The sequence below is a fragment of the Phragmites australis genome, chromosome 3 (assembly GCF_958298935.1).
Source record: "Phragmites australis chromosome 3, lpPhrAust1.1, whole genome shotgun sequence".
Lineage (NCBI taxonomy): Eukaryota > Viridiplantae > Streptophyta > Magnoliopsida > Poales > Poaceae > Phragmites > Phragmites australis.
Genome location: NC_084923.1, coordinates 20,402,797 through 20,414,857, shown reverse-complemented (window position 1 = coordinate 20,414,857; position 12,061 = coordinate 20,402,797). Strand labels below are relative to the sequence as shown.

Below are 12,061 nucleotides of genomic sequence, written 5' to 3'. Positions count from 1 at the left end.
TAGTAGTAAAAAATGTATAATTGTACCTGCGTGGTACGACGGTGCAGCAGAAGAAGGCCACGCTGACGTGCCGTAGTACGTTGCGGGGGGGGGGGGGGGGTAGGGTGTGGGGCGGCCGAAGACGGACCGGCCTCGTCACTGAAGTAACCTGAGCACAGTTCTAACTTATTTTGCTGAAAGTACTAGAAATTAGGAAGAAGGGTTCCCGGAGTACCTGACTGTGGACGTACAGGGCTCAATCTGCGAGGCTGCGTCGAGACTTGTGGAGACAGACCTAATGAATGTTTAATAACAATAAGTAAAGGATATTGATCAATAATTTTCAAAAGTATAATTCGTACCATGTTGCTGCTCGGACCCTCCAAGACGTGATAGGAGGGGTTGTGGGTGCCGACACTGAAGAACGTTGGTGCACGTATGACGGCCGAGACGACTCGGCGTGTGCACCACTCATCCTGGGAGGCGGCCCTGCTGCATCTGTGGTAGATCGGCAGGAGGTGAGTTTCAGGGCGCACGTCGTCTTATCGAAAACCCATCTAATGAAGCTCGCAACATCCGACGCACTTAGGTGATGCCCTTGCCGGACACGGTCCATGGCAGCAGCTGCATCCCTATTTACATCATAAATGATATCTGTCTGCGGATACGAACAATAGTAAACAATTAAAGTATACGGTTATGTTCATTCAATATGTATACGGTAGGTGGAACGTATGTGTCTTCGGCCTCCAACGGCCGACCAGTGCTGCTATCAGCGACCTATCGAAGTAGAAACGACGGGCCGCAACCTCGGGGTCCTCCGTCGTTCGGGCCTCGACCAACCGGCAAAGCGGTAGGAGTCCGGCCGCTCCCAACCTATACGTATTGCAGTACATCAATAATATGTAACAACAACAGCGAAATGATATGTAACACCATCAGCTTTTCTAAGTACCTGTGGGTCCAGCGCTCGTCTACCGTCAGCAGCTCTCCAGGGCCTCGTGGGCGAAACACTCCTAGGTCCGTCTGGTGCTCGGCGGATAAGAAGCTGCGATGCTTCTTGTCCACGGCAGGGTCCAAAAGCTCTGGGGTCGAAGGCTGAGCCATCTCTGCATTTGAAAGACATGTACATTAGTACATTGAGAAATAAATACAAGAACAACAAACTTCGAATGCAAATTAACCGTACGCGAAATTAACACATATTAATACAAAGTACAAAACTAGCTGACCTACACAACAGGTGCATCACCACCTGCACTTTTGGGACAATATTTGTAAGTGTGACCTACTTCATTGCACTGACTGCATCGCTGCATCCTAGGGCCAGCCTCGGATTCATCCATATCGTTACGAATCTGCCGAGATTGTCTTCGGCCCGGTGCGTTCTTCATCTTTCCCAAATCAGGCACATATATTCTTGAAGGCCCTGGGTTACTTGTAAAAGTGTCAACAATGCCGTAACCATACAGCTCCTGGTTCCAGGTGTTCAGTACTTGATCTTTCATGAAATATTGTGACACATATTGCCTTGGAAGCATATGGTGCTCCGCGCACGCAGCTATGACATGTGTACAAGGTTTGTGGAGTAATTGTGGCTTCTGACAACTACATATGCATGTCCCACTCCTTAGCACACACTCTTGAACATGCCGCTCACGTCTACCCCCCCTCCGACCCTTATCCCGACACAGGACACTGAACTTGTGCTCTGCTGTGCCCTCTTGATTTGCGCGATGCATGTGGGCCTTCCTATTTGCCTTCTCCATGTACTCACATAGCATCCGGCCATAAAGCATACGATTGTCCTCCATTACAACCTTAGCAGCTGCAAACCGATCAATGAAGTACTTGCAGGTGTCATGCAAAATGCCTTCTACAATTCCAACTAGTGGTAGGGACCTCATTCCTCTCATGACCCAGTTATAAACCTCTGCAAGGTTCGTAGTCATCACTCCATACCTGGCACCACCACTGTGGTACAGCAGAGCCCATTTTTCATTGGGCTCATTGCGTATCCACTATGAAAAGCTCCTAATAGATGAGCCAGATCTCCGTACAATCTGCAGAGTATCGGTTGGGAGCCGATCGAGAGCTATTGGTTCCTCACGGTTAGGTGCGGCCTTTGCAGTTTGTTTAAGAGTCAGTTCATCAAGTCTTGCCCATAATGCATTGAACTTACGTTGTTGGTTCTGACTGCACAACTTCTTGAAGAGCTTCATTAACTCTTTGTTTTTAAACTGTCTGTAGAAGTTCGCACCCATATGGCGCATGCACCACCTGCTTTTGAGATCTGGCCACTGTACTGGTACACCCCGTCGCACGCTACCGTGTTGCATATCCAGCAAAGCCTGCAACAATCCTGCATGTCTATCATGAATGAGACACACAGCTGGTCGGTCAAGAACAATTGCATGCTTCACCCGCTCTAGGAACCAATACCAGCTGTCCCCATTCTCACTCTCCACGAACGCAAACCCTAGTGGCAGCACTTGGTTGTTACCGTCGACCCCTATTGCAGACAATATCTGCCCTTTGTACTTCCCAGTTAGGAATGTTCCATCTAGGCATATGATGGGTCGGCAATATCTAAATGCTTTGATAGTTGCACCGAATGCAAAGAAAGCACGCTACAACACTCTTTTTCCGTTGTACTCCACATCAGTAGAGGGGTAATGCTTGATATCATAGTAGCTGCCTGGATTTCTTGTACAAATTGTGGCTAATTGACGAGGTAGATTGTGATACGAATCTTCATATGTACCGAACATAATCTCAATAGCCTTTTGTTTCGCCCTCCATGCCTTCGCATAATTTATTGTGTAATGGAACCTTTGCTCAATAGCACGGATTATTGATCGTGGCTCATACCTTAGGTTGTCCACAATCTCTCCGTACATAACATTTGCAATGAAAGCAGAAGACAGGTTCCGATGGGCGAACTTTATTTCCTCAATATGACAATTATGTTTCTTAACTATTGAGCATTGCCAGTAGTCTGTCCATTTCCCTCTAAATGCGTGCACCCGCCAAGGGCACTCAGGAACCAAGCACTTCACATAGTACTCTCTTTTACTTGATTTAACAACCTTGAATTGCCTACGAAGAGACAACGACCAGAATTTCACAGCATCAATAACTGCCTCTTTCGTAGGGTACATAGCACCCTGTGACACCTCATTCTCATGGTATGGCCACGGTGTCTGGTCAGCCTCGCTAACCACCAACTTCGAAAATTCTTGATCCCGCCACTCCGCAGGAACTGCAGCATTACCCTCCTCATCAGAAGAATCCCCATCGGCAAGGCCTTCCTCCAACTCTTCATCCTCCAAATCCATATCTTCAATGATGCTAGGGATGTGCTCCCCTTCATCAGCTACACCCATCTGCTCCAGGTCTGGAACATCACCAACCTCCTCTCTGGACCCTACATTAGCCGCCTCTGACTCATCTTCCACTACCTCACTTGGTCCTGCTACTGCTTCTTCAGAGTTCACCTCATTTTGATCTTTCAGGTACGCCGCAGCTAATAAAACAAGCGGCATGCCACGTTCACAGCATATATCTACATACTGCCTCCAAGTTGATGTGGCTTCGATGGGAACAAGCTCACCAAAGTATCCATGACTAGCACGGCTCAGAACACCTTTCAACTTCAGCTCATATTGCTGCGGATCCAATTGGAAAAACCGCATGAGCCATTTGCACACCCCCACAATAGTCCTCTCATTAGCCTTACTAAGCCCCTTCATAACATGACGAAATCCAGAGAGATCTATACCGTTGGGACCGTACATAATTTCACCCTCACCATAATATATCTGAAAAATTAATTTATCTCCCATTCCTGGAAACACCCGCAAACATAACACATGTTAAGACAACAAACTATATTTCTGATTATCGGATAAAATAGTTTTTAAATGCTACCCTAGGTTTGCAAATTATCATCTACTGTTGACTCATACGTCTGCATGTACAAGTAATATACTATAAACTATATACTACAAACAACATACTGAAAATAATATACTACAAATAATATACTACAGGTAACAAATTGAAAATAATGTACTAATTTTCTAACTAAATTTTACAATTTTCTAAACCCTAGATCTAACTATCTAAAATCTATGTCATATACTACTACTGCACTAATTAACAACAATAAAAAGGATAAAAAGATTGACCTGAAATTTTTTTCCAAATCCGCAGCCCAAATGCAGCAGGGCTTCGCCGATCTCTCTTCCTCCCCTCTCCTCTCCTCTCTTCTCCTCTCTTCTCCTCTCTCTTCTCAATTTTTCTTTTTTTCCGAATTTTCTGGTTCTTTCTCCAATTTTCGGGGTTTATATAGACTCAGCGCGCAGGGGGCCGGCGCGGGGCGGCGGGCGGGAGGCGCCCTTACCGCCCTCTCAGGGGGCTGTAAGGACCTCTACCCGCCCCCTGAGGGGGCGGTTAGCTGTGGGGCCCAGGCGGCAAGGCCTACCGCCCTCTCAGGGGGCGGTTAGCACCCGTACCCGCCCTCTGAGAGGGCTGCAGCCCTCTGAGAGGGCGGTGGACGCCTACTTTTGCAAATCTTTTCGCCGGGAATCTATTTATTTAAATTTAAAATCGAAAAAATATATTTATACACTGCACTCAGTGATTCAGGCCCAATTGGCCATACCCGATACGACGATACAACCCAGAATGGGCTGGGCCCAAACACGCACTCCAACTCTTCATGCCTTCTTTAGCTCCCCTGCGCTTGCCGCCTTCAACTCCAGAGTTCCCGTGTTCGTCTCCGCTGTCGCAGACGCCGGTCGGCAGTGATGATGCCTGGAGGTCGTGACATAATTTTAGTGAGACTAGTTGAGTGCCCGTGCGTTGCAACGGTTTTAAAATACAATGCAAAAAATACATACATCCAAGTTTACATACTTTGCATCATCATCTGTTATTGATTTGTGATACGTATGTGCAAAAATACATTAACTCATGCTTAGTAGAAGAATAGCAGGCATAAACATTGAGCTTGCGCATTGCGCATTAACTTCATGGTTTGTTACTTTTGCCTTTACCCTTTCTCTCTACATCATATCAATTGGGCACCTTCTACCATTGAGCCTGCGCAAACGAAATTAGATGCATCACATCAAAGATAAGCGAAGTATAGACAACAGCCACAAATCGATAAATAAGTAATAAAATACCTCGACTATGGTGTGAGGATCTCTCTGTAGACGATATTCTTAGTGCACGTCCCACTCTGATTTGAGCGCTTCTCCTTTTTCTTACCTTCATCCGGGGCGGCGAGGATCTTGATGTTCCTTCTGGCAGTGGCTCTAGATAGTGCGATGTATAGCTGGCCATGAGAGAACACTGGCTGGGGAAGGTACACACCGATGTTCGGGATGGTCTGTCCCTGTGCCTTGTTAATTGTCATGGCGAAGCTGAGCCTGATAGGAAACTGCTTTCGCTTGAACCGAAAAGGGAACATCTCATCATCAGAGGGACATAGGGGGATACGAGGTAGGAAAATCATCTTCCCAGCATGCTGCCCGAGCACGATCTCTGCATCAATAGCATTTCTTTGGAATCCCCGGACCACAAGCCTTGTCCCGTTGCAAAGTCCATTGGTGGGGTCAATATTTCTGAGCAGTATGACAGGACAGTTAACCTTGAGCTTCAGCACATGCGGAGGCAGCCCGTTTGGGGTCAAGGAGTTAAGGAATTCCGAGGGGTAGTAGTTGTGGGGGTCATCTTCAGCACAATCAAAACTATGGTACACCATCTCGTCCCCCCGAAAATGACTAATCATCTTCATGTTAATCGTATCCACGCACTCGTTTCGTGTGGATAGGATGGCTCTCGACGTGATGTAGTTCGGGTCAGCTAGGTTAGCGTCGAGCATCGGAAACACGCTATCTATAAGTTTATCAAGGTCTGTGTCCTTTCCTGTATACGGCACACATATATCATCAGGAAGTCGTATATTGCCATCACCATCACCCTCCTCAGTGCCATTACCGATGCGCAGTAGGTATTCCGCAAACCATGGGTCGCTCTGAGCCCTCATGTTACGCATGAGCCTTAGGTGTCGCATGCGCTCCCACAGGTAGGACCTGCGTAGCGTCGAATCAACTATCTGAGACCTTGACCCCTTTCAAACAACAGGGAGGACCTGTCTAAAGTCACCACCAAACACAACTGTCTTCCCGCCAAACATGACATCTAGCCGACCCATTATGTCACACATGCTGTTGTCCAGGGCCTCCACCGCCTGCCTCTTAGTCATGGAGGCTTCATCCCACATAATCAGTGATGCCGCCTGCAGAAGCTTAGCCGTCCCACTTTGCTTTGTGAAACTACAATAACCCCCATCATCAATGGTCAGAGGTATCTTGAATCGTGAGTGCATGGTTCTTCCTCCGGGCATTATAGAAGCAGCAACACCAGACGTAGCCGTCGCCACGGCGATCTTCCCCTGGCCGTGGACCGTCGCAAGCAGTGCCTTGTAAAGAAAAGTCTTCCCTGTGCCTCCAGGGCCATCAACGAAGAACAGGCCTCCTTCGCCGCTATCAACCGCGACTAGAATCTCGTCGTAGGTGACCCTCTGCTCGACTTTGAGGGAGTCAGATAAGGCTATGTGCTTATGGTCCACACTGATCATAGACTCCTCAAATATCTCCCTTGGCACACTGTTTGCCATGTCAAGTGCCTCATCGATATCAGGAAGAGGGAACGATCTTATATCCTTCCCCATTGACTGTAGCATGTTCCTAATATCTATCAAAACCTTCTGCTCGACCGTGTGTGTGCATTGATCGGTGTGGCGGTAGTCATCCGACATTGCCTCAAGGTGTCTGTTCCAGAGGCCACGCACGTCGCCGGGCTCACAAAATACCAATATTGTTGCAAAGAGCCTTCGGAGCGACGATGGCATCTGGAACAACTCGGCCTCCGTGAGGCACTCGTCCAGCGTATTGTCTGCCTCAATCAGTCCCCTTCTCTCCGCGGCATCACGGAAGGATGGTAGTATCTCGCCATCAACTGTCCTCAGGTCCTCATAGGATGTGGCACTTGTCACGTGGTTCAGTAGAACCCGGAGGTAGTAGCGTTCCCCCTTGGTCGGATGGGCCGTCACAATTCTACTGACTTGTCCACCACGTTTCCTCGGTTGCCAAAACTTTCTATTTTTCCCTGTTTGCCAAGTAAACCACTCGGGGAAGTCACGGTAGAGGATGCCTCTTGCTTGTTCATGTACTCTGTTTGCCTTGAAGTACTCTGTCAGCATTGACTTCTCGGCATCATCACGGTCGAGCACCTCCTGTATGTCCTAGCCCCCTCGGTATGAAACCATGTGCATGTTCGGGAGATGAAGTTGTAGTTGCATCACATGTGGAGAGTTCTTGCTCAGGTCAAAGCCGTATATCCTCCACAAGGCTTCCGGAGGGGTAACCCACCTCGCCTCCCTGTACTGCTTGATCTCGTCGATGTCATTGTTGTCGGCCTCATTCACAGATACGGAAGCACGGTCGTGGCCCTTGTATATATACTTGAACAGGTACTTGACAGCCTTTATGCTTGAGCAGACCTCAACATTGATATGGCAGTTGAACAGCCGCAAGAGGTAAGGGTTGTAAGGGACGACCCACCTGTTGTCCAGCTGGCATTTTCGAACCATTGCATGGCGACCGTCATCGCGTCTCCTGTACACCGGGTAGGAATCCTTGCCTTGCATGGTAACCGCATTGAAAGGACGCGGATAATGGTTCTTGCATGACCCACGATCCTTTGTACAGGGGCACTGGGAGTTCAACACACCACAAGGGCCATGCATCATATGCTTGACGACCATCGTGTATAGCTCTGGGTACATGTTCTTGTCCGAGAGCTCGGCAGAGATGATACAGTCATACTGCTCCGGACACACCAGCTTATACTTGCCCTGCATGATCAGCAGGAAGTGGGCGTGAGGCAATCCCCTCTTCTGGAACTCCACAACATAGACATAGGCCTGAACCTTGCCAAGCATGTGCTTCTCAAACAACTGTTTCTTTAGTTCCTCGAGCTTCGCCCTGAAAACACGCACGACGAGATCTGGACGATCCTGGGGTATCTGGTCATGCTCGAGCTCACGCGTGATCTCTTCCCAGTTAGGGTTGCAGGTCATCGTGAGGAAGACGTCCGGCTTTCCGTACTTCCGCACTAATGCCATAGCATCCATGCACCGATGCCTCATATCTCGAGGTCCTCCGATAAACGATGTAGCCAGCACGGTCCGTTTGCCGACCGCATCTGCTCTGCTCTCTCCAGCATTAAAGCTGTCCACCAAGCCTTGATAGAGGTCCGCCCTTATCTCCTTCTGATGATTCCATATGTAGTCTAGCCGCGAACTCTCGATCTTGATGTATGTATCGACCGCGAACTGTTGGAAAAGACGTTTACCGAACAATATCGGGTTGAATATCCCTGGCCTCATTTGGAATTTGTAGCAGTAGTAGTCCCTCACAGAGACGCACAGCCTGCTATTTGAATCTGCGTGGAGCGTATTACGGCAGATGTTAGTGCGAGATATAAACGAATGCAAAGGCAAAACCCGTGCTAAAAATATTAATTGTACGAGAATATCAACCTGGATCTTCGTTATTGTTACCACGAGCCGCACGAGCCGCCCTAACCGCATCCATGGATACGCCAACCTTTGGGATATCGGGATGCCAGCCAATTTCGCCTCTCGGGAAGAAGAGAGGGTATGACAGGGGGTCATAACACGCATGATATGGCCGGATACCATACGTCTCGTTGTTGTTCCCATGCAGGATAACGCTACAATTGAAGTTTTTCCGTTGCTCGCTGCCCTCGACCCACACGGCTGCCACCTCTGAAGTGAGCGGTACGTTATACGTCCTTTGGTCGAGCCTATTATCAAGATTTAGTGTCACACGATAATCCTCCAGGTTTTCGACCTGTCCCATACTCCTAAAATGCTGAGAGTATGGGTTGTCACGAAGTATGCCAACCAGCCTCGCGATGACTTCTTGGTCTTGTCGGTATTGCTTCTCGCGGCATCACCGATACCGGTGCTCTAGACTTGTGTCGTCATCATAAAAGTACATCTCTAGATGCTGGGGGTCCAAGCCATTAGTTCCAAATGAATGTATGTTGTGGTACATTTGGCCGTGGGCTCGAAACGTATAGATACCACTGCTTGCCATGTTGGTGGTCTTGCTGTCAAGGCGACAGTAAAGAGAAGTGAATGAGAAATGACCATTGAAGAACCTAATGCTGTCCCGAAAATGTTTGGCATCTGAATCTGCGCTTGACCATAGCCTCATAAGTTCGAGTGGTGTATTTGGATTGGACAGACTGATCTTTCCGTTACGGCAGCAGAACCCTTTAGGCTCACACTCAAACTTCTTCGCGTCACAGAATTCACAATTCGGTTGGGGCTTAAGCACGTGCGTGCTTTGGGGTATATTGCTATACACGTGGTCATATGGATCGGGGACGCTTGAGGCCGCAACAGTGGAATCGTCAGCTTCATCAAATTTGACATCATCATCATTGTCCCCATCTGAAGAGATTTAGCATCAATAGGTTAGAGACTTATATGATACTAACAGGGATGCGACCAGGGCAAAAAGTACCTTGACCAGCGAACATGTAGTCATCCTCGTCCGTGTCCTCCTCGAATATGGCTTCGTCACCTATGAAACATTACCGTAAACAATAGTTCCTTTTGCGTTGCATTGTATTACCGTCTTCATTGTATTTATATTTGTCAAAAGTAAACAAATACAACTAAGAACCTTACCGTCTTCGTTAACGGATGGCTGTGTTGGAGGCGTTGTGGCATTGGCAGTTTGAAAAATTGAAGATGGGTTTTCTATCAAAGGAACATCATTACACGTACATGAGGGTACATTTCACATTGGAATATATGAGGACAATATACACAACTGAGGGAATTACCATTATCCGCAATGTCTGGCTGTGTTGGAGGGTCCACACAACTGGTGGATTGTGTTTCTACTGTACGATTTTCTTCGAAGGGGAGAGAAGCTCCCGTGTCTCGTCTAGCTGCGAATTCTGCGTTACTACGGGCTAGCAAAGCTTGCCTTTCTCCTGGTGTTACAAGTTGCCTTCGTGATATTTGACAAGCATTCATATCCTGGATCTCCATTTCCACAGGGGAACCTTCGACACCAGGGGCAAAGGCGCTAAGCGAAAGGGGCACATCCGATTGGTTATACAAAGGGTTCTCCATTGCGATGGAATTTTTACTTGGAGTATTGCGTCGCAATGCACGAAGCGTGATTGTGCAAACTATCTTTGCCTGCTTCTGCTCGGGTGTCATATTTGTATAGCGTGCCCTATCACTTGCACGCCTTGATTCAACTTGCGCGATTGTTAATTCTCGTCTACAAAGATGTTTATTCCCTACATTTTTCCAGTTTTTCAAAGATTTGTAATAAACCAAGCAAAAGATTCAGACACTAATCCACTAAAAATTGATAACTGCACTTAAATGGAAACAAAATAATAGCTACAATACATACCAAATAATTGTAGTAGGGGATCATATAATTATACACGGTACCTGGCAATTGAACAGGAGAATTGTTTGACTGAGTAATGTTCATGACGCTCTCTTGATCTTGATTCAGAATAGGAACATGTTCGATCTCAAAGGCATTATTCTTATGAAACCAATCAATATTTTCTTCAGGGGAATTATTTTCCTTGTTGCGTCCAAAGACTCCCTCTGAAAGAGATGGATTTGTCGTACAATATGCAGGAGAGCAGGACTGCTTTAAAATGTTGGGGGCGCATACAGACATTGTGACCAACCAAAAAAATTTATATACTGAATTAAAACCAGTAATGTTTAATATTGAATGTAATATGATGATTGTGTGTTAGCGACACCTTTCGCGGTTGGTGTGTTCTGTAGCTCAGTCAACCCAGATTGTCCTGATCCCATTTGGCCTATCGGAGACTCATTTGTTTGATGGTTCTCAACATTAGCTTGGGCTGCTGATGCTTTCTTTTGTTGACGGGCTTCGCGACGCTTTTTTAGTAATTCATCTTTATTCTGGGCATACCGCTCCCTTTCTCTTTGTCTCTTACGTTCTCTGGAATCTAAGATTGATGGCTGCACACAGGATTGTATAGATCCACCAACTGTGGTAATGTTGAGACCATCTAAAGGAAATACAACATCTATTTAGTTGTTTAGTATGAGAAGACCCCTTTAGACAATAGTAGTTGATATAAACATTACCGCTGGTGGTGTTGGTTATGTTTTTCAATGGAGTGCTAACCTCGCCTCGTTTCGAAGATGCCATATGCAAGGAAAACGCCAAATAAGACCAGCACCACCATGCCAAACAATTTTCTAACTGACCAAAAGCTCTCTGTATTGAACATATTCGTGCTATAAATAATAATATATATGGTTCACGCAACATAGTATCATACTTGTCCATAGCATTCATTTGAAATTCTTGATTAACTGACAATAAAATCAGAGATGCATGAAAAAAAAAATCTCATTCAAGCATATCCACCACCACAAGAAGGATTTGAAGCCTCTGCCCAGTGCTCTTCAACATTTCACACATAAACACACAAATTGGTAAATCTAAAGCACCGATAGAGAACAGTTGTATTTAACCTTGCAAGTGAAGAAGACCCTTCACGTGATTATAAACCGAAAAGGTTACATGCAGACACACAAAAAGGTAGGTTTACTTATTCTGCTGCATAGTATGTACCATATATAAAATTGAGAATTATCAAAGAAAATTCAATGAATTGAAGCGCCTAGACCAAAGATCAATCATCATCGTTTTATTTTCCCCATAGACACCAGCTTCAATGTGCACAAAGTTTTTCATTAATACAGAGTCCTAGGTGGTTCAAACTGGGAGCCAGAGCGAAAATTCTAAAACAAGAAAAAAGAACATCACATTCTGCAGCGGTGTTTTTACCTACTTCTGAAAACAAGTAAATGTTTGCTGGAACGTACCTACTGAAGACCTTCTCTCTGCTACATTCTGAACACATGCTTAATAGATATTCAAACTCCATCAGG

General features: G+C 46.4%; 3 protein-coding genes across 3 annotated transcripts; all 3 read right to left on the bottom strand.

Annotated features, from left to right (window-relative positions):
• Positions 1–4,856: 4,856 nt before the first annotated feature.
• Positions 4,857–5,757, bottom strand: LOC133911068 (uncharacterized). Its single transcript, XM_062353288.1, has 2 exons — positions 5,172–5,757; positions 4,857–5,085 (listed from the first exon to the last, which is right to left on the bottom strand). The coding sequence occupies exon 1, from the start codon at positions 5,750–5,752 to the stop codon at positions 5,177–5,179; it is 576 nt and encodes a 191-aa protein (XP_062209272.1). The 5' UTR covers positions 5,753–5,757; the 3' UTR covers positions 4,857–5,085; positions 5,172–5,176.
• A 367-nt stretch (positions 5,758–6,124) lies between these two features.
• On the bottom strand, positions 6,125–7,255 carry LOC133910578 (uncharacterized). Its single transcript, XM_062352924.1, has one exon. It carries the CDS (start codon positions 7,253–7,255, stop codon positions 6,125–6,127), a length of 1,131 nt encoding a protein of 376 aa, XP_062208908.1.
• Positions 7,256–7,297: 42 nt separating this feature from the next.
• Positions 7,298–9,590, bottom strand: LOC133910577 (uncharacterized). Its single transcript, XM_062352923.1, has one exon. It carries the CDS (start codon positions 8,777–8,779, stop codon positions 7,298–7,300), a length of 1,482 nt encoding a protein of 493 aa, XP_062208907.1. The 5' UTR covers positions 8,780–9,590.
• Positions 9,591–12,061: the final 2,471 nt, after the last annotated feature.

Excerpts from the sequence above, each read along its gene's own strand:
- LOC133911068 (XM_062353288.1), bottom strand. The coding sequence starts at position 5,752 with ATGGTGTACCATAGTTTTGATTGTGCTGAAGATGACCCCCACAACTAC.
- LOC133910578 (XM_062352924.1), bottom strand. The coding sequence starts at position 7,255 with ATGCTGACAGAGTACTTCAAGGCAAACAGAGTACATGAACAAGCAAGA.
- LOC133910577 (XM_062352923.1), bottom strand. The coding sequence starts at position 8,779 with ATGGGAACAACAACGAGACGTATGGTATCCGGCCATATCATGCGTGTT.